Source organism: Magnolia sinica, chromosome 4, assembly GCF_029962835.1.
Source record: "Magnolia sinica isolate HGM2019 chromosome 4, MsV1, whole genome shotgun sequence".
Taxonomy (NCBI): domain Eukaryota; kingdom Viridiplantae; phylum Streptophyta; class Magnoliopsida; order Magnoliales; family Magnoliaceae; genus Magnolia; species Magnolia sinica.
In genome coordinates this window covers 30360404-30384426 of record NC_080576.1, presented here as the reverse complement: position 1 = coordinate 30384426, position 24023 = coordinate 30360404, and the positions used below count along the sequence as shown (strand labels likewise).

General features: G+C 40.3%; 1 protein-coding gene across 1 annotated transcript; it reads left to right on the top strand.

Moving 5' to 3' along the window:
- Positions 1–500: 500 nt before the first annotated feature.
- On the top strand, positions 501–17985 carry LOC131244435 (shaggy-related protein kinase NtK-1-like). Its single transcript, XM_058244037.1, has 6 exons — positions 501–612; positions 7741–7885; positions 8773–9018; positions 9094–9186; positions 9501–9610; positions 17603–17985. The coding sequence occupies exons 3-6, from the start codon at positions 8905–8907 to the stop codon at positions 17751–17753; spliced, it is 468 nt and encodes a 155-aa protein (XP_058100020.1). The 5' UTR covers positions 501–612; positions 7741–7885; positions 8773–8904; the 3' UTR covers positions 17754–17985.
- The last annotated feature ends 6038 nt before the right edge of the window (positions 17986–24023 follow it).

The following is a 24023-nucleotide window of genomic DNA, read 5'->3' as shown; positions in this document are numbered from 1 at the left end:
AGGTGTTTCACTTTACACCGTTTCTCCCTTTCTTCGTAGATTTTACCGATTTAATCGGGCCTGTCTGACTCTATTGATAAGTGAGTCTCGACTGGCTATAGAAGGTTGAGCTACTTGCCTTCTGTTGGATGAGACGAGGGCAATCCATAATCAGCGCGACTTTTTAATCCGATAGATGACTCTGTAACCAACCCAAGGGTAGGTCTGTTTTATGGCCGATCGTGTGGCTTCCGAGCATTGATCCTTAGTTGGCCTATTTGGATGTTGTTGCCTCGTTTGTTGAGTCAACTTCATGCACCTCAAAGATTCCCTGCCTTATGGTTCAGGACTTTATAAGCCTCGGTCTGGATTGGTTCCTTGAGATTCGAGCTAAGTCTCTCCTTTAGGCTTTGGGCATACGTGCCTCGGTCAAGCTTGTTGCCTCATGAGCCCGGGCCATGTCTGTAGAGTTGGTCCATTCCATAGGCGAGTCTCTAGACTTGTACTATTTTTCCCCAACACTTTTAAAGGCGACTTTACAAGACTAAAGCTTCGATTTTGCAGCTGCTCCTCTCTTTTGTGCGAACGGCGCCTCTCGCGGTCGAGATCCCCTCTCCCATTGTCGTGATTCCGGTATCGTAACCCTCTCTCTCTCTCTCTCTCTCTCTCTCTCTCTCTCTCTCCCCCCTAGGGTTTTGATTCATGGGCTCTTATCCATCTCAAACCGGTGGAATTCGAGCTCGATCCTAACATTTTGCCATCAATTTCTGAATACCTAGCCCCAATTTTTTTTTGTAAAAGTGCCAGATTTATTGATCGCTAGGATTGAACTCTTCAGGGTTTCATGTAAAGACAGTAGTAGAAAAATGCAATACCTTTATGGTTGTTGATAATTGTATCATCAGGTGTGATGAAAAGATGATACCCAGATTCCAACTATTTTCATATTATGAATCTACTAGAGAGAGCCTAAACTCTGATGAAGGTTATCAACCCTGAAAATCCTGTTTGCAATAGTTATGCAAAATCATGTTTTAACTCAATCTCTCTTTATTGGAGTGTTTAGGGAGGGATGTTTTAGCTGGCAGAAAGAGTTGGAGATTTTTGAAATTATACTAGGGAATATTGCAGATTTGTGATCATGTGTAAGGCATTGGTTAACAGAGCATGAAATGACAAACCTGGCGGGATGGATTCATCATCACAATCATCATCAACTCTGTTGTATGGATTGTTCATGTATCCATAGGCCAGCCATTGAAAGGTTAGGATTGACCTATTGAGGGGATTTTTAAGGCATTGTTAGCCAACAACGAGGCACATCAAATGGAGGCATGGGCGCTGATTGTAAAGAATCTTGTGCAAGTAGATGACATCCTTGTTGCGCAGCACGCTAACAACACAATGAACCGAGATCCAATCTCCGGTCTCACCTACAAACAATAAATAAGAAGAAATATAGACTAGAAACAGAATCAAAGCAATCCAAACAAACCACAAGACAAGATATATGTGGAAAACCCCAAACAAGGGTAAAAAACCACAGATGCAAACTTTCACTGTGAAGAAAAATGAAAATTACAAGGCAATAAACTAACCTCTCCTTTGCAAGTACAAAGAAAATTCTTTACCCACACCTTAGAATTATTTCCCATACCCTAGAAAAGCCCTAGGGACACCTATTTATAGTTTAAGCAACTTTCCTGTCGCACCTCTTCAAAAATTGACTCAAAAATCTGCAACTCGCATCAAATCCGGAAATGAATCTGCATAACCTCGACTAGTCGAGCAGGCTGCTCGACTAGTCGAGCGGACCCTCGACTGGTCAAGCATGAGCCACGACCAGTTGAGCACCTTGTTCATAAAACTAAGATATAAATGAGAAAAATTATGCAATATTTGAGTCTCAACATCGAGCAACCCACTCGACTGGTCGAGCGGCCCCCAGATATGGCTCCACATCTCAACAATCTCCCACTTGGAGACACATCGCCATAAACCTTCGTCTTCTACATCCAGAGAACACCACATCCCCACTTCAAGCCTGAAGACCAATCAAAGCTGAACAAAGCTTCAGCTTCTCCCGTTTGACCACCTTAGTCAGCATATCTGCAGGATTCTCACTTATATGAATCTTCTCTAGAGCAATCGATCCATCTTCCAATAACGAATGTATGAAGTGATATCTGATATCAATATGCTTGGTCCTTGAATGAAAGACTGAATTCTTAGCCAAGTGTATTACACTGCTACTGTCACTATACAACTTATAATCTACTTGCTTCTTACGCAACTCTTACATGAAACTTTACATCCACACCATCACTTTGCATGCTTCTGTAGCCGCAACATATTCTGCTTCCGTCATACTGATAGATACTATCTTCTGTAACTAAGAGACCCAACTGACTGCAACACTACCCAGAGTAAAGACATAACCTGCAGTTCTTCTTCTGCTATTGATCTCCTGTCAAATCTGAATCTACATAACCTTGTAGTTTGATTTCTGATCAACTATAGCACAGCCCTATATCCATAGTACCTACCAGGTATCTAAGGATCCACTACATAGCTTTCCAATGTTCCTTCCCGGGGTTGTTCATGAACTTGCTAATAACTCCCACTGCTTGAGCAATGTCTGGCCTCGTACTCACCATAGCATACATGAGACTCCCTATAGCTGACGCGTATGGGACTTTAGCTGTGTAGTCTCGTTCCTCCTGCGTCTTTGCACCTTGCTCCTTAGATAGGTTGAAGTGGTTAGTTAATGGAGTGCTAACCAACTTAGCACCACCCATATTAAATCGATCAAGTACCTTGGTTATGTACTCTGTTTGTGACAAAACCAGTTTCTTGTTTTCCTTGTCATGCTTTATCCTCATGCCTAGGATTTATTTTACAGCTCCTAAATCCTTCATGGCAAATTCTCTAGACAGTTGTCTTTTGAGATCTGAGATGTCCTTCATGCTTGAACCGGCCACAAGTATATCATCAACATACAGAAGAAGGATGATGTACGATATATCAAACTCCTTCAAATAACAAAAGTGGTCTGCATGACATCTCCTAAAACTATTTTCCAACATGAAGCTATCGAACTTCTTATACCACTGCCTCGGGGCCTGCTTCAGGCCATATAAACTCTTCTTCAGTTTGTACACTTTATTCTCCATTCCTAGTGCCACGTATCCTATCGACTGATGCATATATATCTCTTCTTCAAAGTCCCCATGAAGAAAGGTTGTCTTAAAAACTATCTACTCTATATGTAAGTCCTCTGTAGCCACTATACTCAAGACCATGTGAATCATAGACATTTTCACCATAGGTGAAAATATTTCAGTGAAATCGAAACATGCCTTTTGTTGAAACCCTTTCACAACCAGTCTAGCCTTGTATCATTTCGAACCATCGTGGTCCTTCTTCAGTCTGTAAACTCACTTATTATGAAGAGCTTTCTTACCCTAAGGTAGAGTGACTAGCTCCCATGTACAATTAGATTCAAGAGAGTCCATCTCATCATCCATGGCTTGCTCCCACTTAATCCGTGTATCTGACTGTAATGCATCTTCAAAACACTCTGGTTCACCATTATCTGTCAGCAGTAGATAATCTAAGGAGGGTGAGTATCGGACCATGGGTCTCCTCTCCCGAGTGGACCTCCTCACAACCGGTGTCTGTGGCTCTGCCACATAATGCTCCTATGCATGATCATCTTATAGCGTTGTAACACCTGTGTCTGGTAACTCTTCCAACTCTACGAATTCTTTCTCATCGGCCTTATTTTCCTACACACTGTCCTTATGCATCACTTTTTCATTGAAGACTACATCCTTGCTTTTGATAATTTTCCTATTTTCTGCATCCCAAAACCTATAGCCAAAATCATGTTATCCGTGTCTTATAAACATGCACCTCTTGGACTTTGCATCTAGCTTGTTTCTGTGCTCTGCATCAATGTGAACATATGAAGTGTAATCAAATACTCTGAGATGTGCAAGGTTCATTTCTTTTCCAGTCCACGTTTCTTCTAGTAGCCTACCATCCAATGGTGTTGAGGGACTTCCATTGATGAGATATGCGGCAGTATTCACAGCATCTGCCAAAAAGGTCTTGGGTAACCCTGCATATAACATCATGCTCCTGGCGCGCTCAAGCATGCTCCTGTTAATGCGCTCAGCCACACCATTCTGATGTAGTGTCCCTAGAATCATTTTTTAATGTTTGATTTCATTTGTTACACAATACTCGTCAAATCTCTTATCACAGTATTCTCCCCCATTATCAGATCTAAAACATTTTATTGTTATACTTGTCTCATTTTTTACTATTATTTTTCACTTCTTAAATGCATCAAACACATCAGATTTGTGCTTTAAGAAATAAATCCACAGCTTTCTACTTGCATCATCAATGAAGGAAACAAAATAACATGAACCACCAAGAGATGATACCTGTGCCAGTCCCCACACATCAGTGTGTACAAGCTCTAACAGATGCATCTTTGGAGTGCGTCCTATCTTCTTAAAACTATCCTCTTCTGCTTATCATACATGCAGTCCTCACAGAATTCTAAGTCAATACACTTTAGCCCTGGTAGCTTCCCTTTTGACAATAGCACTTTCATCCCTTTCTCACTATATGTCCTAACCTCCGATGCCATAACTGCCCATTCACTCCAGTTGATGCGACTGCAAGTGAACTATATGATCTTGAAGTCATGTATAAGGTATCTTCCTTCTTGCCTTGAGATATCACTAACGCATCTTTTGCGATCTTCCAAGAATCACTGGTGAATGTCGTCACATAACTGGTATCGGCCAACTGCCTCATTGAGATCAAATTTCGTCTCAAACTCAGTACATGTCTGACATCTTTTAATTTCAAAGTTGTTCTGTATTTCTGATTTATATGAACGTCTCCCTTTCCAATGATACTACACGGCTCATCATCACCCAAGTAGACTCTCCCGAAGTCACCTGATACATAATTACGTAGAACTTTCTTGCATGAAGTGGCATGAAACAAAACACCTGAGTCTATAACCCAATACTCATTCCTCGCATTAAGAGACAAGATCAACGCCTCTGTGTCGCTCTCCTCAGATAGATTCAGTGAATCCTTCCCGCCTTGAGAGCTTCTTTCTTATTTCTTGAACGCCCTACAATCACGTTTCATGTGCCCCTTCTTACCGCAATATCAACACCCGTCTTTATCTTTCAGTCACTTAGACTTCTTCCTCGACTTAGAACGTCCGTGTTTATTGCTTCATTTGTTCAGCGATCTTCCTCTTCCTTCAACGTTTAGAGCATTCCCTGAATCCCATGAAATTCCTGATGTCTTTCTTCTAGATTCTTCACTGAGAATTAGACCGGCCATATCATCAAATTTCAGTTTTGTCAACCCTGAAGAATTGCTCACACCAATCACCAAACCATCCCAACTGTCTGGCAAACTGGACAAGATCAATAATGCCCTGACCTCATCCTTAAAAATAATGCCAACGGATTCCAACTGGCTCGTGACTGTATTGAACTTGTTTAGATGTTCAGTTATGCTTCCACCATCTGACATCTTCATGTTGAATAGCTGTTTCATAAGATGAACCTTGTTGGATGTTGAGGGTTTTTCATACATGGTGGCTAGGGCTTCCATTAATTCTTTTGTGGTTTTCACCTTGGATATATTGAACGCAACGCTCTTAGACAAAGAGAGTTAGATCGTTCATAAAGCCTTCCAATCCAATAAAAACCATTCATTATCTGTCATCTTTTTTAGTTTCTTCTCTTTTCCTCCTAGAGGAATATAGAGGTCCTTTTGATACAGGTAATCCTCCATCTGCATCTTCCAGAAGGCAAAGTTTGAACCATAAAACTTCTCAATTATAGTCTTCCCTTCTTCCATCATCACTCCTAATAGAACTAAACCAATAGCTCTAATACCAATTATTGCGCAGCACGCCAACAACATAGTGAACTGAGATCCAATCTCCGGTCTCACCCACAAACGATAAACAAGAACAGAATCAAAACATTCCAAACAAACCACAAGACAAAATATACGTGAAAAAACCCCAAACAAGGGTAAAAAACCACGGATGCAAACTTCCACTATGAAGAAAAACGAAGATTACAAGACAATATACTAACCTCTCCTTTGGAAGTACAGAGAAAACCCTTTGCCCACACCTTAGAATTATTTCTCATACCCTAGAAAAGCCCTAGGGACACCTATTTATAGTTTAGGCAACTTCCCTTACGCACCTCTGTGAAAATTGACTCAAAAATCCACAGTCCACATCAAATCAGAAAACGAATCTGCATAACCTTGACTGGTCGACCAAGCTGCTTGACTGGTCGAGCGGACCCTCGACCAGTCAAGCATGAGCCACGACCGGTCGAGCCCCTCGGAACCCAAAACCTGATGCTCGCTGGACTTTGAGTCGAGCCAGTCCTTGACACTCGACTGGTCGAGCGGCCCCCAGATGTAGCTCCACATCTCAACAATCCTAAGGACTACGTATTGAAAAAAATTGCCTTGGGAGTTGTTTCCAGCTGAATTTGGGAACTGTGTCTTCTTTGAACCCTTCTGTTCTTTTATTTTGTGATGATGTTATGTGGTCCAAAACTCATTCATCTTCTTTGTTCCAGGTGACATTTTCAGTGCAATGGATATACTCTCATCTCTCTCTCTCTCTATATATATATATATATATATATATATATATATATATTGACTTTTTTGCATATTCATCATGCACGTATAAGCATATATGCCTGCTAAAAACATGACTTCAGAATGCTCTAAGTATGAGGGAGCATGATAAAAACATGCCGGCACGAACACATGGATGTCCTTGACTCCTTGCCACTCCACATCCTCAGCAATTTGAACATCCACTCAATGGAGCTCATGTGAGGGCTGGCATTAGGCGTGACCCCGGCCAAGTAAATGAGAAATTTTGAATTTAGCCAGCCTGATATACCCTAGCTCTAAATTCAGGTTTGGACCTTTCTAGGCCCTACTATTTCCATCATATATACTCTGTTGATGGATTGCTGGTCAAAATGAAACTAATGGACGTTTCAAATGAAACCTTGTCAATTTACTTGTGAACCATTGCTTTGATGGTTGAAATTGTCCTACATGTTTTTGGTGGCCCATCCATAGCTAGACCCAATTAACTAAGTTTAACATGATGACGTGTGGTGGAAATTTGGGCAAAACTCATCAGCCCTTGTCATTAGACTACTATCCATGCATGTGTTGTGAAATGCTGAGCAAGAATTAAACATTGGGCATGGTATGCATTGGATGATATGCCTGATTTTCAGTTAAAAAGGGTCCCAAAACCCTGCTAAATGCATTAAAACATGTTCATAAGCATTTCTAAGTCACACCTTCCTCAAATCAGGAGTCCTTGGTTTTGCACCTTTAGATAGAGATCCAAACTTACGAAAACTAGCAAGAGTGGTATCATCTTGTTTTAATCAATTATATTCTTGCAATAATTTTGTATAAATTATGTGCTTCTAACCAAATCAATCGATGCTTAAACCATGGATCAACTGTTGCATGACTTCGTCATCCTTTCTTCATGTAGCAACTTTATTACTGAATTTAGTCAGTCTATTTATTTTTAGCTGAGAGCAGAATATAAACTCATAAAGTAGCTATACAATTTCCTTGCCTATGACTTTTTTTCTTACTTTGTAATGGCCTGTATTGTTCTTAACTCTTGAGTGCAATATGTTTGTGCAGTTCCTTCAATGATCACCTAGGACGCACATTATCAGAGGCAGAGGTGTACGATTTGATTAAAAACAAATGGAAGTTCAAATGGCAGGTGCCTGCCGTTAACATGTCAATGTCAAAGTGGGTAGGAACAGGACAATGTTGTTTGAAGGTACGGCTTTTAGAGTGCGTGATCATGGTTGTTTTTAATCATTTTCCTTGATCAACCTTATTGGATCTGTAATTGGATGAATGATTTGATAAGTTTCTCCTTATAAAAAAAAATTTCATTCTCAAAAGGAAAAAGAAACAGTTGTCACTTGTCTCAAGGGGACTTTTTCCCCTTAAAAAGTTAAAACCAGAACTCTTTATTCTTCATCTCATACTTAAGGATAACATTCTACTTATTCTCAGTAAAGATAATTTAATGGCGTTTGGTATTTCTTTGTAATTCTTTGCATTTGGTATTTCTTTGTAATTCTTTCTACTATTTAATTGTACAAATTTCTTCATGATTTCACTAGTCGGGCAGGGTATGGTTTAGTCTGCAAAGTCTCTGTGGAGACAAAATTGAAGAAGACTGAATTCCTATAGTGATAATTATTAACAAATATCTGAATTTGTGGAAAGCGCCTTTGTTATGAAGTAAGAAATTCATAGAATAAATGTATTCTTCCTTCATGAATTTGTTGTAATGTTGTCTAATGTATAGATTTGGATATCTATACAATGCATTTTTTGTTTAGGGGTTGAAACTGTCTTGCAAATAGGAAAAAAATCCCAACGCATGTTGTGTCGTGAATGCCTATCATGGATTATTTATGATTCTCAATGTTTTAAACAGGCCTCATGACACTCGTTTTACTGTGTGAAATGAACAAGATTTCATATGGTTATGTTTCCATCCTATCAAATGTTTAGTCATGTTGTGCACATTTGGCTGTTTTCAGTATGTTGAGGTCTTGTTGATATTTGATTCTGTCTATTTTGAGGAATTTCTCTAGGTTACACAGTCATTCAGATCTTGTTCAATAACAATCGTGTTTCTATTTTTTCCAGGTCATTTTTCAAAAGATCTTAACCTAACCAATTTTAGAAGTTAAACAGCCTGACTGATAGGTAAAAACATCCAAACAAGGTGATTCTACAATGTACTGGAACTAGATCTGTTTGGTTCCCCATTTGCAGCAAATGGCATCAGCTAGTGTGGTGCCTGTGACTGGATTGAGAAACACAAGTGGAAATGCTATCAGCATGGATAGGTTGCCTGAAGAAATGAATGATATGAAGATAAGGGATGACAAGGTAGGTTTTAATATAATCTTCTCTCTGCTTGATAGCATATTAGCCTTCTCTATGAAATGTGAATTTTTCTTCTAGGAAATGGAAACTGCTATGGTCGATGGAAATGGCACAGAGACAGGTCATATAATCATGACAACTATTGGGGGTAGAAATGGCCAACCAAAGCAGGTAATCACTAGGAGTTAAAATCTTTTTAAGTCGAATGAAGTGTTGAAGAATTGGAAAGTGTGTAGTGCAAAGAGGATTTGCTTTTATTTCTACGAGTTGTTACATTATTATTTTAGGAATTTTCATGTTCACTAGCATTAGTATGTGGAAATATAGATTACCACATCTTTTTTTCGTGCTTGATGAGCGATAAATGTCATTATGTATGTTTCCATTTATTACCTTTAGTATCTGGTAGTGTTATCATCATGTATCAGATGTTTTTATTAATTGCACATGGTTTATCTGATAAACCTTACTCATTTTGATGGCAGACAATAAGCTACATGGCTGAGCATGTTGTAGGGCATGGATCATTTGAAATTGTTTTCGAGGTAAGCTTCTCCACTTTTAACCATGGATCATACAACAATGCTATATTCATGTAACCATGGATCATACAACAATGCTATATTCATGTAACATGCCCATCAATCTGTTATTTTCATCAATTGAGAATGTAGTCTTTCCGATTCATATTGATGCTCCCTCATTTTGGTATCATGCTCCTGCAAAACTGTTCGAGTGAATTTTCTGATTGTGAACTGAGTGAAACTTTCCATATCTTGATAAATTCTCTAGACTATTGGTGTTATTTTATTTTTTGTGCTGATTTTATTTCAATGAAAAACCTGTCACATGTCTCTGCTTTGATTTACTTTAATGCTTGTAGGAACATTGTAGAAATACATGTCCCCAAGATATTGTCACTTCGTATTAGTGGATGATTCCATGCACACTTTCAATTATTCTCTTTTTTTTTTCAAATGTTGATGGCAAAATTTTGGATTTTACCAAATAGACCTCAATGAACACACATTCATAGGCAATGAATGCTTTTTTGCATGAGTAAGATTACTTCCCTTTGCATTTTCTATTGCACAGCACGCTAACAACACAGTGAACCGAGATCCAATCTCTGGTCTCACCCACAAACGATAAACAAGAAGAATATAGACTAGAAACAGAATCAAAGCATTCCAAACAAACTACAAGACAAGATATATGTGAAAAAACCCCAACAAGGGTAAAAAACCACAGATGCAAACTTCCACTATGAAGAAAAACGAAGATTACAAGGCAATATACTAACCTCTCCCTTGGAAGTACAGAGAAAATCCTTTGCCCACACCTTAGAATTATTTCTCATACCCTAGAAAAGCCCTAAGGACACCTATTTATAGTTTAGGGAACTTCCTTTTTGCACTTATGCGAAAACTGACTTAAAAAATCGTGGTCTGCATCAAATCCAGAAACGAATCTGTGTAACCTCGACTGGTCGAGCATGGGCCTCGACCGATCACCTCAAAACCCAAAGCTGATGCTCGCTGGACTTTGAGTTGAGTTAATCCACGGCTGGTCGAGTAGGGCCACTCGACCGGTCGAGCAGGGCACTTGACTGGTAGAGCGGCCCCCAGATGTAGCTCCACATCTCAACAATCTCCCACTTGGAGACACATTGCCATAAATCGTTGTCTTCTTCATTCAGAGTGCACCACCTCCCCGTCTTCAAGCCTGAAGACCAATTAAAGCTAAACAAAGCTTCAACTTCTCCCGCGTGACCACCTTGGTCAACGTATCCGCAAGATTCTCACTTGTATGAATCTTCTCCAGAGTAATCGATCCATCTTCCAGTATCGAACGTATGAAGTGATATCTAATGTCAATATGCTTGGTTCTTGAATGAAAGGCTAAATTCTTAGCCAAGTGTATTGCACTCTGACTGTCACTGTATAGCTTGCAATCTACTTGCTTCTTATCCAACTCTTCCATGAAACCTTGCATCCACACCATCTCCTTGCATGCTTCTGTAGCCGCAACATATTCTGCTTGTGTCGTACTGATAGATATTATCTTCTATAACTGAGAGACCCAACTGACTACAACACTACTTAGAGTAAAGATATTACCTATGGTGTTTCTTCTGCTGTCGATATCTCCTACCAAATCTGAATTTATGTAGCCTTATAGCTTAATTTTTGATCCACCATAGTACAGCCCTACATCCTTAGTACCTACCAAGTATCTAAGAATTTACTTCATTGCTTCTCAATATTCCTTCTCGAGGTTGTTCATGAACCTGCTAACAACTCCCACTACTTGAGCAATGTCTAGTCCCGTGCTCACCATAGCATACATGAGACTCCCTATAGCTGACGCATATGGGACTTTAGCCATGTCATCTCGTTCCTCCTGCATCTTTGCACCTTGCTCCTTAGATAGCTTGAAGTGGTTGGCTAATGAAGTGCTAACCAGCTTAGCACCTCCCATATTGAATCGATCAAGTACTTTGACTATGTACTCTGCCTGTAACAAAACCAGTTTCTTATTTTTCCTGTCACACTTTATCCTCATGCCTAGGATTTATTTTACAGCTCCTAAATCCTTCATGGCAAATTCTCTAGACAGTTGTCTTTTAAGATCTCAAATGTCGTTCATGCTTGAACCGGCCACAAGCATATCATCAACGTATAGAAGAAGGATGATGTACAGTGTATCAAACTTCTTCAAATAACAACAGTGGTCTACATGACATCTCCTAAAATCGTTTCCCGACATGAAGCTGCCGAACTTCTTGTACCACTGCATCGGGGCCTACTTCAGGCCATATAGACTCTTCTTCAGTCTGCACACTTTGTTCTCCATTCCGGTGACACGTATCCTGTCGGATGTATATATATCTCTTCTTCAAGGTCCCCATGAAGAAAAGTTGTCTTAACATCTAGCTGTTCTAGATATAAGTCCTCTCTAGCTACTATACTCAAGACCATGCGAATCGTAAACATTTTCACCACAGGTGAAAATATTTCAGCAAAATCGATACCTGCCTTTTGTGGAAACCCTTTCACAACCAGTTTAGCCTTGTACCGTTTTAAACCATGGTTCACTTCCCAAGCATAGGGTTGTGATGTAGTAATAAACTCGGTAAGACCGAGGTCGAATCCACAGGGACTGAAACTTGTACGTGATTTGGAACTAACTAGATCTAGAACTAGCAAAAGATGTAATCTCAATCAAATAGAATTTAATGAATAATGGTGGAATAATTATCGAAAACTTAAGGAATTTAGAGGAAGGAAACTAGGGATTCAGAGGATCCACTTGTAGAGATCAGGGAGATCTTATGCCTGCATCAAGAATTATTGAATTTAAACTGAACTTACTTGATCTGGTTTTCAAGAGATGAAGGTATATGAATTAGAATGGATTCCATCATCTAACCATGCCCAGGAGACAAAGCAAACAACAGGATTAAACTAATTACCAACCAATCAATAGTGCATGAAAGTTAGGAAGGGTACCATCATCCAACCATGCCCATGAGACGATGGTGAACAACAGGGCTTCCTGACGTCATAAACATAAAAAGAAAGGAACATGCTCAAAGCTATCTCAGACCCATTGTAATTTCAGTCACAATAGACCATTAAAAACTACAAACATCCCTTAATAATTAAACCATAATCAAGTTTAATTCACAATTAAATAATTAAATCAACAAATCGAGTCTCCCATCTCAATACAAGCTTCACCTCTTAGCCCTAGCTAAGAGGATTAGCCCGTCATAATGTGGCTACCTTTAAACAAAAATAAAAAAGAAAACCTTTTCCTTTCTATCTCTTTCCCTGCTCCACGTCCAGCTCCAACTGTGCTCAACGTCCAGCCCAAAGCCTCCTCTTTTTGCTCACGTTCCCTGCCTCCACGGCTGCCCACGGCCCCTCTTTTCTTCTCTCCCTCACTCTCTCTTCTTTTTATAGCCTCCGTGAGGCGGTCGGCTGGGAGAGTGCAACACGCTTAACCAATGTATGGACAACATTCACCGTTAAAAAAAATAATGGGCTTCACATAAGCCATGCATGGCACATCTATTTACAGATTTGCCATTCTGTTTTGTTATATCTTCTGCCGTCAGTATCTTCTGATTGCACCATCCAAAAGAAGTGAAATTTGACAAATATCCACCGTTTTTCGTGCTCTTTCCATTAGTTCAGTTTGGGTCCAGATCTCCCAAGGATGTCCAAGATGCTTTCTTAATGGTTATTATCCTCTGATCTCTCTGTTGGGCCACTTCCACAAGGATCTAATGGCTGAAATTTGACGTGTACGATTAATTTATGGTCCTCAGGCCATGTATGAAGTTTCGAGCCGAGTGGATGGTGGAAACCCTGTGATCTTGCATTCTGACTAACTTTCAGGCCACTTAAGCTTCGGTTTCTCAATTTTCTCGAATCTCTGGCATGTATATCCATCGATCTCGGTCCCTTGGAGTCCATTCCTTGCTCTTTACTTGAGCATTAAATCCATGCTTTTAATACTCTTTTTCAATCAAAGCTCCTTAGTACATCCTGCAACAAAAACACGATTAAATTATAATATTAGGCATTATCGTATACGTAAAATCAGGCAGTAATCGGGGTCTGATATGCAATATTTTTAAACCATCATGCTCCTCCTTCAGTCTGTAAACCCACTTGTTATGAAGAGCTTTCTTATCCTTGGATAGAGTGACTAGCTCCCATGTATGATTAGACTCAAGAGAGTCCATCTCATCATTCATGGCCTGCTCCCACTTAACCCGTGTATCTGACTGTAATGCCTCTTCAAAACACTCTAGTTCACCATTATCTGTCAGCAGTAGATGTTGTAAGGAGGGTGAGTATTGGACCATGAGTCTCTTCTCCTAAGTAGACCTCCTCACAACCGGTGTCTATGGCTCTGCCTCATAATGCTCCTATGCATGATCATCCCGTAGCATTGTAACACCTATGTGTGGTAATTCTTCCAACTCTATGAATTCTTTCTCCTCGACCTTATTTTCCTATACACTGTCCTTATGCATTACCTTTTCATCGAAGACTATATCCTTGCTTCTGATGATTTTCCTATTTTTTGTATCTCAAAACCTATAGCCAAAATCATGCTGCCGTAGCCTATAAACTTGCAACTCCTAGACTTCGCATCTATCTTGTTTCTGTGCTCTGCATCAATGTGAACATATGAAGTGTAACCGAACACTTTGAGATGTGCAAGGTTCACTTCTTTCCCAGTCCATGTTTCTTCTGGTAGCCCACCATCCAATAGTGTTGAGGGACTTCTGTTGATGAAATATGCGGCAGTATTCACAGCATCTGCTTAAAAGGTCTTGGACAACCCTACATGCAACCTCATGCTCCTGGCGTGCTCAAGGATGGTCCTGTTAATGCGCTCAGCCATACCATTCTGTTGTGGTGTCCCTGGAATCATTTTCTGATGTATGATTCCATTTGCTACACAATACTCCTCAAATCTCTTATCACAGTATTCTCCCTCATTATCAGATCTGAGACATTTTCCTGTTTTACCTGTCTCATTTTCTACTATTATTTTCCACTTCTTAAATACATCAAACACATCAAATTTGTGCTTTAAGAAATAAATCCATAGATTTCTACTAGCATCATCAATAAAGGAAACAAAATAACATGAACCACCAAGAGACGATACCTGTGCCGGTCCCCACACATCAGTGTGTACAAGTTTCAACAGATACGTCTTTGGAGCGCGTCCTGTCTTCTTGAAACTTACCCCCTTCTGATTGCCATACACGCAGTCCTTGCAGAATTCCAAGTCAATAGACTTCAGCCCTGGTAGCTTCCCTTTTGACAATAGCACTTTCATCCCCTTCTCACTCATATTCCCAACCTCTGATGCCATAACTGCCCATTCACTCCAGTTGATGTGACTGTGAGTGAACTATACGATCATGAAGTCACATACAAAGTACCTTCCTTCTTACCTCAATATATCACTAACGCACCTTTTGTGATCTTTCAAGAATCACTGGTGAATGTCGTCACATGATTGGTATTAGTCAACTGCCCCACTGAGATTAAATTCCATTTCAAATTCAGTACATGTCTTACATCCTTCAATTTCAAAATTGTTCATTCTTTCTAATTTACATGAACATCTCCCTTTCCAATGACACTGCACGGCTCATCATCACCCAGGTAGACTCTCCCGAAGTCACCTGATACATAATTACGTAGAACTTCCTTACATGAAGTGGCATGAAACAAACCACCCGAGTCTATATCCCAAGACTCATTCCTCGCATCAAGAGATAAGATTAACACCTCTGTGTCACTCTCCTCAGAAAGATTCATTGAATCCTTCCTGCCTTAAGAGCTTCCTTCTTATTTCTTGAGCACCCTGCAATCACGTTTCATGTGCCCCTTCTTGCCGCAATGCCAACAACCGTTTTTGTCTTCGGTCCCTTGGACTTCTTCCTCGACTTAGAACGTCCCTGTTTATTGCCTCCTTTGTTCAGTGATCTTCATCTTCCTTCAACATTTAGAGCACTTCCCAAATCTCCTGAAACTCCTGATGCCTTTCTTCTAGATTCTTCGCTGAGAATTAGACCGGCTACATCATCAAATTTCAGCTTTGTCGACCCTGAATAATTGCTCATAGTAATCACCAAACCATCCCAACTGTCTGGCAAACTGGATAAGATCAATAACGCCCTGACCTCATCCTAAAAAATAATGCCAATGGATTTCAACTAGCTCGTGACTGTATTGAACTTTTTTAGATGTTCAGCCATGCTCCCACAATCTGACATCTTCATGTTGAATAGTTGTTTCATAAGATGAACCTTGTTGGACAATGAGGGTTTTTCATACCTGGTGGCTAGGGCTTCCATTAATTCTTTTCTAGTTTTCATCTTGAATATATTGAAGGCGATGTTCTTAGACAAAGAGAGTCGGATCGTTCCTAAAGCCTTCCTATCCACTAAAAACTATTCATCATCTGTCATCTTCTCTGGTTTCTTCTCTTTTCCTCCTAGGGGAATATAAAGTTCCTTCTGATACAGATAATCCTCCATTTGCATCTTCCAGAAGGTAAAGTTTTAACTATCAAACTTTTCAATTTTATTCTTGCCTTCTTCTGCCATCACTCCCAATAGAACTAAACTAATAGCTCTGATACTAGTTGTTGCGCAGCACGCCAACAACGCAGTGAACCGAGATCCAATCTCCGATCTCACCCACAAATGATAAACAAGAAGAAATATAGACTAGAAATAGAATCAAAGCATTCCAAACAAACCACAAGAAACAACTAGTATCAGATTGTGGGAATATACTAACCTCTCCCTTGGAAGTACAGAGAAAACCCTTTGCCCACACCTTAGAATTATTTTCCATACATTAGAAAAGCCCTAGGGACACATATTTATAGTTTAGGCAACTTCCCTTTCGCACCTCTGTGAAAACCGACTCAAAACTCCACAGTCCGCATTAAATCCAGAAACGAATCTGCGTAACCTCGACTAGTGGAGCAAACTGCTCGACCGGTCGAGCGAACCCTCTACTGGTCGAGCATGGGCCTCGACCGGTTGAGCACCTCGGAACTCAAAACTGCTACTCACTAGACTTTGAATTAAGCCAGTCCACGACTGGTTGAGTAGGGCCACACGACCGGTTGAGCAGGGCACTCGACTGGTCGAGCGGCCCCCAGATGTGGCTCCACATCTCAACATTTTCATCTATGAAGAAGCACCTCCATGTAATTAATAATCTATGTAACATCTATATGTCCAAGCATTATTTGGTAAATTAAAACAATGAGAAATGAATAAAGGGAAGGGTTGTTTATGTCTAAAGGATTTTTTCTTTACTTTAATTACATGTAATGACCTCTTGTATATGCCATACCTGAAAATCTCACAGATATAAAATCATATGCATCGACCCTCTTTTGTTGGACATGGAGTGTTCCTATTTTCTTTCTCAACTATCTATTTATCAGCCACCAAGTAGGGTTAGGATTCTCCAAAATATTATAATTAATCTACAAATTTCATGGATACCGAATGACGAAATTCCAACAACAAGCTCCACGGGGCATTTTTAGAAAAGAAAAAAAAAAAAGAAAAAGCAAGCCACTAGAAGGGGCAGTAGGGATAGAAGTTTCAAAAGAAAACAAATCTCCATGGGGAATTTTTAGAAAAAAAAAAAAACAAAATAAAAGCATCATGCTACAAATGTTCTAGTTCGTGAAATTAATATCAATCATATAACCCTTCAAAAAGAAAAGAAAAACATATGTCAATTTTACCTCTTCTATCCTTTCTTTCCTTTTCATTCATATCTTCTCTCTCTGAAAACATATTTGAAGCTAGCTTGGTTGTCAGGGATGTAAACCTACTTCCTTTGCTTCTTGAAATGTTCAAATTATTTCTTCAACAATGAGATTTTTAGTTTTTCATTCTCTTGAAACAAATGAACTTGTCATTTAGTCACAAAAGCAAAAGTGCAAAGTTGGGTTAGACATGTTTGTTGAGATGTCTGTTTCATGCCCTTTAACTTGTTTGTAATGTTATTTTTTGCAGAGCATCTTTAGCTGTACAGGATAGCAGTGCAGGACCCAACTCTTCAGATACCACTACCACAGATGTGGCAGGGCGAAGACAAGCTACCACTGATGAGTTCATGCTTGAGCATTTCCACAAACAAAAACTTCTTCATGTCATGCGTAGATAACACATGCCAGCCTATGATCTGGCCTCCAACCACCATTGAAATGGCACCACATGAGGTTTTCAGCTTCTTATTACCAGTTTCATGCAAATATTTCAGTGAAAAACGTGCTGCTACTGTGAGTAATCTTTTCTAGTAAAAAACTCGAGACTCATTTCAAGTATGAATAGTTGTTGAATAGCCTTACAATTCTTTTTGTTGATGCCTTACGAAATAATACCACTGGTTCTCTTTGGGAGTTTGTTAGTTTCTTCTATCGTATTTCTAGGAGTGACCCATTACTGGCAGAAAAAATACCATTCCTAAAAATTAAAATTCGGGCTAGAAATTGAAATTTTGCGATGATTTTAACCATCCCTAATTTTTTGCAACGCCCTAATTAGCCATGGTTGAAAACCATTCTTAAATGGTTTAGGAACGGTTTTCAACTGTTCCTAAAGAGGGATTTTGGTGTAGTGAATGTTTTCCCTGCAGCCCAAACCCCTGCTAGGTGGGGTGGCATTGATGTTAATCAAGGTAATGGTGTCAGTTCTTTTTCATTTATACTTATCATTTTTCTTTCCCTATTGTTGACTCTTGTGTTCTCTCCCTTGCTTTCTTAGGGCCCCACCAAGGTTCTCACTGCCCGACATGCTTTCCTCGAATTAAAGGGACACCTCGAAGACACAGGTCGAAGGCTTGAGTCTGCGAGGGCTAAGCTCTGAGCTAAGGCTGCAGAGCTGGAAGCGACTACGATATCTAGGGTGTAACATCCTGAATTTTCATGGCCAAACTTTATACTCGTGACTGAGAAAATCGAGTGATAATAATGTATAAATTGGATGCTTTAAAAATCGCACCTTATTTTTTTTTCATTTAGATCACATCCAAATACATTTATAAAGGTAACGTTCATGAGAATAAAATCAATTGTATTGATTATTTCATCAGATTAACAGAATTCATTAAATAATCAAATGCCTTTTCAAGGGAAGCTTATTACATTATTGAGTTCGTAGCAGAATTATAAAACTAATTCATAAAACTATCTTCTTATTCTTTTAGCATAATCTTCCATAGGGAGATTGTCCTCTAGGTCTTCAATCTGTACGCCACCTGCATATTTATACGGTTGGAGAGAGTCAATGCCCTACTCACAGTGATGGTTATTGTGAGACTCGACCCGAGTTCGCATGTATGCATGTGTGTGTGTGAGTATGCATCTCATTTATTTTAGTCCTGCGGTCCTACCGATCAAATTTCGGCGACCCGCGACCCTCAGATAGTGTTTGCAATCATCCTTGAGTCTGGTCACATAGACTTAACTTGGGTCGACCCTAGACCTATGTTATCTCGTTCGTATCATTGTTGTGGTTCCAACGACCCGTCTTGTGCGTTCATCCGACTTATAGATCAAAAGTTGTGAGCATTTCATCATGTGGCCCACTTTTGTACAAAAGAATATGGACCACTCTCATGGCACAAGTTCCCATGCACACCACCACACACATTACAATTCTCATGGAATAAACACTACCCACCCTAAACACTACCCACACCTAACCTACCCTAGCAAACATTGTTTGTATCACCATAGGTCATGATTACTTTCTCTAACCAAGGAGGGAGAGCAATGATGACTCTCCTACAACCCTCCCTTCCTCTCTCTCCTCCTTCATTTCTCTCATTTTCCTCTTTCATGGTGGAATGTCCAGCCCTCCCTCTCCTAATTTTCAGTAACTTCCCCTTCCTTTCTTCCTCCATCTAGCCACCACAAACTCATCTTGACCATTGAACCTCAAAGCTTGGAGCTTGGAGTACTTGGTGTTGGTGGTAGATTGAAGATTCAAGGCAGGTATTTTCCACAAATGCTAATCTTCCTTCCCTCTCTTAGTTCTTTTGTTTCTTCATGTAGAAAACAAGTGGGGCCCACTAATCCATAGTGGGGATCCCATCTAACCCTTTGGATGTGGCCAATGGGCCCATCTTGTGCATGCATGACCATGCATGGGATTTTTCCCTTGATGGATCCCTTGCATGGGGATTTCCCCTATTTCCCTAAGTATGATGGGTCATCTAGACCCTTGCATGTGGTTGGGATGGCATCCCAACCCTTCGTCTCAAAGATCTAGGCCATGCATCACAAGATCTAGGTTGTACATGTGTTTGTAATGTTGTTTGTGGTGACGATTGTGAAGGGAAGGCCTCGATAGTGGCGGAGACCCTCTCTTGTGGCTGGATTTTTCTTTTTTTCCCTTAATTTATCCTTCATTTCTAATGTGTGTGGCCCACTTAGGGGCCCTGGAATATCCAGACCGTCCAAGCAAGGTGGATGCCCATAGCTATCCATTCCTTGGATGTTGACACCTTATTTGCTCCTATTTGGATGCATACAATGGGTTTTATGAAGGAATTTTTCTCTGAAAGTTTGTGGGGCCCACTGAGGTGGACCACAACACTAATCTTATGGGGTATTTCCCCCTCTAAATCAGTGGTTATGATTAGTTATTTCAAGACATAGCTTGCTGTCCAGAAACATTCTGGACTGTTTTTGGATTGTTTTCAGCATAGTCTATGGACTGATTTGGAGGATGTTTTATCTCCACTATTTGATTATTTCTATAGTTGTGGACTCCACCTATAAGTATGATAAATTTCACCCTCATCCGTCCCTGTTTGATCACCCAAAAGGGTGGGCCAAGGAGGGTGGACAGTCCAGATTTTTCTGGACTGTCCAGCCACATTGTTTGCTAGAAAAGCACAAATATCAGCCTGATTTTGAAATGGTGGGCCACATTTGTGGACCCCACCTTGCTGTATACTTGTATAGTAAGGTTTTCCTTATATTTTTCCAAATTTACATAGACCTGGGCCCACTCAAATGGGGTGCAAAAATTAGGGACAGCAGCATTGTTGCAGCAGGAAAATAAAAATCTGGACCTTGCTGTCCATAAATTGCAGGAGTTAAATAAAATATTTTTACTATCCCAAAATTTCTAAATTTTTGTAAGGAGGTGTCTCATATATGGTAAGACCTACCTACAAAATATCAGGGCCAAGATATCCCATTTGGGCATCCAAAGGGGTGGGCCGACATACTAGACTGCCAAAAATTTCTGTTGTGCAGTCCAACAGCATAGTCCCATAAAAATAAAATTTTAAAAATAATTTCTAAGAAGGTGGGCCATATTTCTGGGTCCCACCTTGTTTTATACTTAATGAGGGATCTTGGTTCCAAATTTCAAAATTTTTGAAGGCCCAGAACCCACCCATTTGGATGGCCTAAATTCAAAACAGTTATTTCCAGCAACATTCCAGCCTGGACACATTGTAACTCTTGAATTTATTAAAATACTTTTGAGATTTAAAAAATTATGAAAATTTACAGAAAGGTGTTATACCTATTTTGGGACCCAATTAAAAAATTTTGGGACAAATGGACCCCTGTGTACACTTTGGCAAGGGCCGGACTGGCCCACCACGTTGGGACGTCCAGGTCAGTCTGATTTTCTGGACAAACTATTTTATTTAAATTAATTAAAATACTTAGGGATACCTAAAAATTCTAAAATTTTGTGGGGGTGTGTCCCACCCATGAAAGTGTCACTCTAAATATTTTTAGATCCAACGGATATTCGAGCTGACCATGGTGTGGCCTGCAAATTTGGGTCAGTTTTGGGCCAAATACCCAGGCCTGTAGGACTACCCACCATGGGACGCCCCTACGTTGGGCTGTTGTTGGACCTATATTCTAGCAGCATGGCCCACTCCTAGTGTGTGTTGTGTATTCCCCTCTCATCTAGTGGGACCACAGTGATGTGTGGGGGTCATCAGAAAATAAATACTATAAATCAATTTATTTGCTGGACTCCAACAAACCCAGAAAGCGGGTGGGCTGGAAATTCAGCAATGGGCCCAATGTTGCCGCCCCATAAATGTCTATTTTGGGGTAGTATGGCCCACTATATTTGAGAAGGATTTAATTCAGTTATCTTACTATCTTAATTATATTTTTGGGCTTAATTAGTGCATGATTAAAGGCCCATTCCAATTGGATTCTTCTTGGGCTACTCTTCTAGTTAATTATGGGCCTTATAGCCTTGGTTGGGCTAGAACTTTTGATAGGCCCGTTGAACCCTTGGATCCTATATTTACCATGCCATTGTGATGGATTTTATGGACTAAATAATCAAATAGTTGGGCCCTTAGTTGTCCACTATAGTAAATCCATACTTTGGCCGAGATGTGAGGCCCAACTTGTGTTAAAAATAAGGATTTCCATATGATTGGGATAATGGGCTGCCCATTAGGCCCACCACAATGAGTGAACGCATGACCCTTATGGTTGGGCCCTAACCTTGCTTAAGGGCCCACCAGGTTGCCTATGTATTGGGTTTAGTGTATGGCCCACTAGGCCATGAATTGATTATGCCTTGGACCTTTCTCTACATACGTAACAGGCTACCTTTTAGGACGCAGTTAAGGTTAGATGTCCTCCTTAGTGGCCCTAAGGTAGGCCCATAAGGCCCTTATAGGTGGTTGAAGGCCCACCATGGACCTTGTTAGGCCCGTCTCCTCCTTGAGGCTTTATGATTCTCCTAGCTTGTGGGTTATCCCAAAGTATTGGGCCCCCATTAGAGGACTTCACTTTTCCTCAGTACCTATCTATGTACCTTGACCTTGTCCCTCCTTAGGATGGAGGAATACATTCTACAGGTAGCACACTTACATCATTATGACCCATAGGCATCATCTGTATTGATTGCATTGTATGGTAGTCATTGAAGGATGGAGTTTCTCCCCTTGTGCACATTGTGTGCCTGCATTTAGTGCATGATCTGTGTGTCTGACTCATGCATTGGCATAGCATTTCATGATGATACCGCCCTTTCTTCATCAGGGTCTCGCCTCCACAGGGATATTCGTGAATGGCCGTATGAGTGGACACCGAAAATATTACTTGAGCATACCGGGTACATAGGATGCCCATAGGTGAAATTCTTAAAACTTTCATGGTACCAAGGATCTACTCCAACGCCGTGACCGAGTGAAAACTATGAGCGCACGAGGGCCTTATACCGTTAGGCCGCAACTCCCACTGTCGTGTAATCGGTTGGATAGGGGTGTGGCCTTACCTGCCTGGTATGAGGAGGCATTACTAGGCTTAGTCTGACTAGCTCATAAATAGGTCCGCTACCTTCGGGCCTTGTTGGTGATTGGCTATCCACAGGCGGGTAGTAAGGTCTCATACGCTCGTTTGACTATGCAGGGTCTGTAGAGCGACAGTCATTCAGCAGTGTAATGGACCCCAGTGATTTCCTTATGATTGAAAATGTACTTGACATATGGTTTGGATATGAGCACTGGCATTACTTGCATCATATTAACATTGGCTGTGTAAGCCCCTTCATGCATTGCCTTGGTATGGTGTCCAGTACTCATCACATCGTATTCATGATAAGCCTTGGTAAGGCTAGTGATATTCTCATTAAGCATATTTCCCTTCTTGCATCTCCTATTATTCTTTTATGCACAATTGTCACACACTTACACCACCCTCTAAGCTTCTATAAGCTTATACACGATTGATGCATACAGGAGATTCTAGGCAGGCGTCATAGCAGTAGAGCATGAAGTAGAGCTGAGCATTTAAGGACTCTAGTGTTGCTGACCTTTCTCTCTTTTCCTTTTATCTCATGTATGTCCTTTTGGACCTTATGGATGATTGTAAAAGTTCAAATTTATAGTGGATTTTGTGATGTATGCCTTTATTATTCTCAGATATACTTGTTGTGATCTTGGTTATGCTCGTATTGGAAATGATTATGCTATTATAGAAATCCTCCTTGTAGGATCCCAGGATCAGAACCTGTCTTAGGAGCCGAGAATGGGGTACTACAGAGGCTGTTGCGGCCAGAACCGACCATCAGGTTCCTTGTGAGTCCGGTTACCGAGTCTAGGGCCTGACAGTTATCCTTTAAGATTAATATTAATTTAAGATATTCACAAAAGTATGTAAGGTTTTTGATACATCCCGTAGTCCACTATTACGAGGGTATCAAAATGCACAAACAACCTACATGAGATGCATGCTTAGCAGAGTGGGTATGGCTCATCACACGTAGAGATCATCATAATGTGGAATATAATTTATAGAAAGTCTGGCTCAACCCTCATCCCATAAATACGGATATTCGCCGGCATGGCCAACACTACCATGGATTTATGTGAACACCTCAAGGTGCACAATACATGAGCCGGGTGAATTACGTGACATGATTTGATCATGGAGCG

What these genes read in the sequence shown, in the direction of transcription:
- LOC131244435 (XM_058244037.1), top strand. Translation starts at nt 8,905, where the DNA reads ATGGCATCAGCTAGTGTGGTGCCTGTGACTGGATTGAGAAACACAAGT. An exon ending in TGAAGATAAGGGATGACAAG is followed by an intron (nt 9,019 to 9,093) that starts GTAGGTTTTAAT and finishes TTTTTCTTCTAG; the next exon opens with GAAATGGAAACTGCTATGGT. An exon ending in TACAACAATGCTATATTCAT is followed by an intron (nt 9,611 to 17,602) that starts GTAACCATGGAT and finishes TATTTTTTGCAG; the next exon opens with AGCATCTTTAGCTGTACAGG.